Source organism: Tupaia chinensis, unplaced genomic scaffold (assembly GCF_000334495.1).
Source record: "Tupaia chinensis unplaced genomic scaffold, TupChi_1.0 Scaffold143728_1, whole genome shotgun sequence".
NCBI lineage: Eukaryota > Metazoa > Chordata > Mammalia > Scandentia > Tupaiidae > Tupaia > Tupaia belangeri.
Genome location: NW_006203577.1, coordinates 235871 through 242314, shown reverse-complemented (window position 1 = coordinate 242314; position 6444 = coordinate 235871). Strand labels below are relative to the sequence as shown.

General features: G+C 40.3%; 1 protein-coding gene across 1 annotated transcript in view; it reads right to left on the bottom strand.

Annotated features, from left to right (window-relative positions):
* Positions 1-5742, bottom strand: part of GPRC5D (G protein-coupled receptor class C group 5 member D) — a 9436-nt gene extending 3694 nt beyond the window's left edge. The window contains exon 1 of the mRNA XM_006164811.1: positions 4854-5742. Coding sequence (XP_006164873.1) covers positions 4854-5742 — 889 coding nt within the window. The remainder of the gene's footprint in view (positions 1-4853) is intronic.
* Positions 5743-6444: the final 702 nt, after the last annotated feature.

The following is a 6444-nucleotide window of genomic DNA, read 5'->3' as shown; positions in this document are numbered from 1 at the left end:
CTTTCTGCTGTGTCATGGTACTCAACTATGTGCATGCTCCCAGAATCTTACAAATGTCATTATCCTCACCCTATCTGTCCTCAGACCAAACAGATCCTATCAATGGCTCCCTGTGTCCTACCCAGCTTCCTGCTAGTTCTCTCTGACACGCAACTCTTGAGGGTGGTAAGAGCTTTTCATGAAAGGATGAACCGAAATTACACTACCTGGGACCATTCAGATTGGATTTCCCCTGTTAAGACGGTGTGTTGTGTCTTAAAGGAAAAAATACTGAGAATTATTAGAAAGGACTGTGTTAACAAAAGTTGGTATTTTCTAGGGAAAATGATCACAAGAGCTTACTTGCAGAAACAGTTTTCCCTTGGTTTACCTCATTTTGTACACACTGACCCATTTTTACCTTGTGCAGACTCATTGATAATTGTCCTAATAACTTTTAGAAGAATCATGCCAGGTTTTGTCTGTACATGTTCAAACACTGGGTGGAAAAATGCCCACAGTAATGTGATACTTTCAAATATAGATGGATCTTGCTTCTAGAGAACTCAATATAACAATATCCTAATTAATCTAAAACCAATAAAGCAGCCAATAACTATAAGAGATTTCTTTCTCATAAAAATAGATTCATAGCTTATATTTCATGATACTTAAGATGGCTGCAAATTATATCACATTTAATGTCCTCCGTTAAAAGAGCACCTACTTTTATTTCTTTTGTTTATATTTGAAGGCTAGTTATACTTTATTCAGGAACAGAAATAGTCTAAAATTCATCAGCTCTAAATATGAAACAAGTAACAGATCTGACAACTAATCTAATTAATGAAGGATATGTTATAAACCAACACAAACCCAGATGCATGTAAATGAAGTAATTAAACATGAACCTAATTTCAGAATTGCCTCTTCATCTTTATTTTGCACTTTAATTACCTCATTTATATAAGCACAAATCCTTTACCCTACTCTTGTGTATCTTTATGTTAAAGTTCCCTGTGCCTAACAATGTGTTAAGCTTATAAATCTTTAATTAAATGCTGTGAGAGCATATATCTATATTTTTAACTCAAGATTCTGGTTAAGAGCAGCCGATTTTAAAATTCAATCAAAGGGCCAGCTGGTGGCATGGAGGTTAAGATGGCTAGATCCCAAAGGGCTGATTCTCTGGTTCAAGTCCTGGACCTGGTGGCTTAAAAAAAACAACCTGGACACTTGTGGGCTTCTGAGCTCAGCAGAATGGAGGAGATGGGATTACAGCATGGCCATCCCTGCTGGGAGGTGTTTTCTTACTTTTTCTCTTTCTCTCTAGTGAGTGCGCATACCCTTATAGCAAATTAAAAAAAAATTTCAATCAATATACAGCTTTTAAAGAATATATTTAAAACATTAGACCTGGGGCCAGCAGATAGCATAGTGGTTAAGGTGTTAGACTCCCACTTGATTGACTGTGGTTCAAGTATTGGACACTGTGGCTTGAAAATCAAGCTGGACACATGTACAAAGTCCCAGGAGGAGAATGGAGGAGAAGGGATTGTGGTGTGGCCATACCCTCTGGGGGAGGGGGTGATTCCTCACTTTCCTTCTCTCTCTCTCTCTGTCTCTCTTAGGTGAGTACACATGTCCTATGACAAAAAACCTTTAAAAAAATTACATCCATTTGTTTAGTTTTCTCATTCTCCTTTCAGATGTTTTTAATACTTTGGAATTAAGTCCATAAACCACTTCAGAGAGATAAGGTCTAATCTTCTTTAGAAAGACTTCCAGGGAAATGGAATCCCTCATTCCCTTTAGCTGATCTGTTTCAGTGTTTGCCAACTCTTCCCTTGATCTTAGCCAAAAGGCTGAGAAGCAATTTAAACACATATTTTCATATTTAATCGGAATCCCTCATGCCTGGTTTGAGTCCACTTCCACCCCTTGGTTTTATCTGGAGATGGAAAACAAGAGGACAATAGCCTCTTGGAGAATGGTTTTCACACTTCGGGGGTTCTCTGCTAATTACTACTCGTCGTATTCGTCTTTCAGTTGAATGATTCTCGTCTCATAACCCAGTGATAAATCAAATAATTATGTGACTGGCACCATAGCTACAAACAGCAATTATCAGAAGAGTCACATGACAAGTGCATACCTCACGGACTTGAGCAAAATGTTATGTTTTAGTACAGAATTTAGAGACAGAGAACCTGGAAGGTCTGTGAGAAAGGCACATAAAGCTTAAGAACTTCCATCTTGATTTCATTGTCTTAACCTTTGCACGTAGGTTTGATGTTATAACTCTTTAATTATCTCTGTGGTTTTCCACAGAGCCTCCCCAAGTTCCTACGCTCCTCATTAGTGGGTCCCAGGTCAGGAATGAGTGTTCTTGCTAGAGACAGACTGGGGCTGACTACAACAGCATGGTTCTTGCTCATTCCACATCTGTTTACACAGTAGCATGATTGTTTTTTCTTGCTCTTTTAATTTTTAAAAAGAATGTTTCATTTACTTTATTATTACTTTTTAAAAATTTGCCATAGGGCACATGCACTCACCAAAGAGAGAAAGAGAGAGCGCAAGAGAGAGACAGAGAGGGAGGGAGGGAGAAAGAGGGAAAGTGAGAAAACAAGCCATCAGGTCTGGGATTTGAACTGGGTTGGCCATGTCGGAGTCCAGTGCCTCAACCACCACTTCACCTGCTGGTCCCCGTGATTGTCTCTCGAGTAAATGAAAATAGTAGTGCGGTCAGCTGCTCTCTCCCTGTCAGCCATCATCTATGACAACACCTAGGACTTTTTTTCAAGTTATTGTTATACTTGTTGGGCTCTTAATTATTTTGGATGTATTTGTATGTTTTCTTAGCTAGGTGTAATTCTGTACTTTCTACTGAGTTTTAATTATTCTTCTAATTTTTGATTTTGTACTTTTTCCAGGTTACCTTGATTCTGATTCTATTCTCTAAGCTTACATTTCTGGCTATTCTGCACAATCTTGAGAGCAATCTATATGTCCTTTACTACACCATTGATTTTCTTCCCCCACACAAAATATCAAGCTAGACTGGCAGCGACTATTACCGACAAATTAGTTCCTGCTCAGAAATGGATTTTAAAATCTTGCTTGAGCAATAAGATAGTCCTGGCCAAACCGGGAATTACTGTACTTTTGCAAGCCAACTGACACATCCTTAGAGTACTTCAAACACTTAAAAATATTTGGGGGGCCTGAAACAGTGATCATTACAAATTACAGTGTGTTTTGAGGTTATTGTGAAACTCAAAGAACTTCTTTCTCTCGGACGTTGGTTTCCCAGGAAACAAACATCAAACATACAACAGCAACAGAAAACATACACAAAGAAGTTTTATCCTATCTTCTAGTAAGAATGAGAAGTATTTTTCAGAAATATTGACTCTGCAATTCTGTCACCAATTCAAGTGATCTGATTATGCATCCCAACAAGAGATGAAAACTTTTAAAGGAAGGCAGTATGGTGTACATTTCCGACTCTTGGTCAACTCAACTGAAAAGAATTAATGGATGCATTTATCTAAGCAGGATTTAATTTGAATGTGTAATTAGCTCTAGATTACAGCGCAAGAAAGTGTATGCACTTAAAAGGAAAACTTACATTAATTTCTTTGAGCCTGGTGAACATTATGTGTGCTATACAATCTATAAAATAACATCATCATTACACATAAGAAGTAAAATGTGAGAAATCAGATGCCTATTAAGACATAAAAATTGATATAAAAAACTATGATATTGGGTTGCAAATAATAGACCAGATGTTTCAGAAAAGGAATGAATGAGTTTTGACATATTTCCAGATAACTGAAATTAGCCACAATTTCCCTTGGGTTATGGGGGGTCCAAGTATCCCTGCTGTCACGGTTAATGCATTTTACTCCCTGACAAAGTATTGTCAGGTGGCTTGTTGTAAAGATAAAAATGTGACTCCGAAATTATTATGAAAATGTCACATAAGCAAGTTGCTTTATTTCTACCAATTTTCATACATCTGAGCCTTTACTCAGAAGTCTGATGTAATGGTTCTTTCTGTCACTTTCTATAAATCTCAAAGGATTTTAAACAGTGGATGATTTGAAAAGTAGAAATCCAGAAGTTACTAGGATCTGTGACTTTAATGAGATGCTGAGTCCTATGAATCAGTTTCAGATTATGTTTGGGCAAATTAGCTTTGAAAATTAAATTTAACAGATGTTAATCACAGTTGCCAGGACTTGGATTTGATGGCCAACACATCTGGACTTAGCATTAGATGCCACGCAATTGCACGGCCCCAAGCCTAATTTGGGACTGGTTAACTCATTTTATAGTGGGTGCCTTCTTTACCCAACATGAGCACTCAGAGTCACACTCTATTTAGGGCTTTGGATTCATTTCTGGCTTGATCTCTCCCCATAAAGCTCTATGTTTCAGAAGAACAGATTTCCCTTAAAGGTTTAACATTGATTTTGTGTTTTTTTTTTTTTTTTTTCGGGGGGGGGGAGGTTTTTGCCATACGGCGTGTGCGCTCACCAGAAAGAAAAGAGAGAGACAGAAAGTTAGAAACCACCTCCCAGGAGGGATGGCCATGCTGCAATCCCTTCTCCTCCATTCTCCACTGGGTCCAGGACTCGAACCGCGTTCAACTACATGGGAGTCCAGTAACATAGCCATCATGCTAACTGCTGGTCCCAACATTGATTTTGTTCTTAACCTCTCTGTTTGCACTATGAACTCACCTACCAAAAATCCTACCATTTCCTTTTTGTTCCCTCTTGGTTCATTGTGTTGCCCGATTTTTTTTCTCTTATTTCTTCCCTAGGATCCCCTCCCAGCTCCCCCATTCCCCTAGAAAGTACCTCTTGAGAGCTCCTGGGTCTCCACTCGGAAGCTGCGTTGGTAGGTTGGGACTGTGCAGGCATTGCCTTGTGTTTTTTGTTTGCATGATCTGTAGAGGATGCAGAGCTCAGGGATGATGTAAAGCAACAGGAAAACCCATGCATTGGTGACCAGGGCAATGCAGATGACTGGGTCGTCCCACTGGGGCTGGCACTGGAGCTGTCGGTTGCCTCTCAGGAGCATGGAGATCCACACCACCCAGATAAGGATGGAGATGAGCACAGTGACAAAGATGAGCCTTCCATGCTGCTTCCAGTTCTCACATGGGCCACAGAAAGTGGCTTTGGAAACGAAGAATGTGAGGGCCATCAGGAAGAGGACATAGACCAGGAGGACGACAAAGTCGACATTGAGCTGACAGGGTGTCATATGCACAAACAACCCTCTGGTGGTCATGATAGTCACGTACTCAATGGCAATAACGATCTGCAGCAGACTGGCACAAATAGCCATACACAGAATTGTTGTCCAAGAGTAGGAGACTCTACCTCGGACCAGCTTCACTAGGTGGAAGGCATGTGCTAACAGACATGAGAAGCAGAGAGCAAAGAGAACTCCAAAGAGAAAGTAGCGTACAGGGGCAGTTTGTTCATTGAATTGGATGATGAAGGCAAAAGCAAGTGCAAAGAGCCCAAGCACCGCCAGGAGGAAGAGGACCTGGGTGGGGAGCACGTTCCACAGGCAACAGTCTTGGACTTTTCGTAGGAGGAAGAGTAATGCCAGGAGGAGTATGACTGTAACCACTATGCCAATTATTGCCAGGGACTCCATAACAATGGCCCATGGCCCCTCACTCTCACAGACATTGAAATAACAGTCTCCAGTGGAGTCGATGCAGTCCTCATACATGGTGACCTCTCAGTGGACCTCGAGGGAATGATCTTCTGACCCCCTGCAGGAAGAATATGAGACAAACTCGTGACTTTACATCCACCCACAAGAATGCCTGTTGGGTTGTCATGTACAGGACACTAAAATGTCTCTTTCCCAGGTGGAGACACCTGGGCATAGGGAAGAAATGGTTTGTCCAGAGTTGTCACTAGGATGCAAGAGGGAGCCTGAGTTATACTCTGTTTGATTCCGGATAACTACTCTAATGCTTAGCTTCTCAAGATGGGAAAACCAGAGAAATATAGAAACATGACCTAAGGAGATGGGATATGCCATCACATATATTGTCCCCCGATTTATAACTGTTGTATAGATGACATCCATAAAGGAAATTCAACATAACCCCTCCAGGACTATCTTAACCCCATTCTTCTTCACATAGATTTCACGTGGTGGTTCCAGGTTACCCACCCATTTGCATAACACAATCTCCAAGGTTTGAAGGCTAACACAGAATCTTTTTCATAAAATGTGGAGTGTGATAATTGATGGGATGCCAGTTATATCATAGTCCAGAGCAAGGGTTGCCAACGTTAATGGATTATTAGATTGTTCTAGACACTGATGCGCTGTTTGAAGGAGATAGGCAGATGATTTTCTCCAGAAAAAAATTTTTTAAAAAATATTTTTGTATACTTGCTAGAGAGACAGAGAGACAGA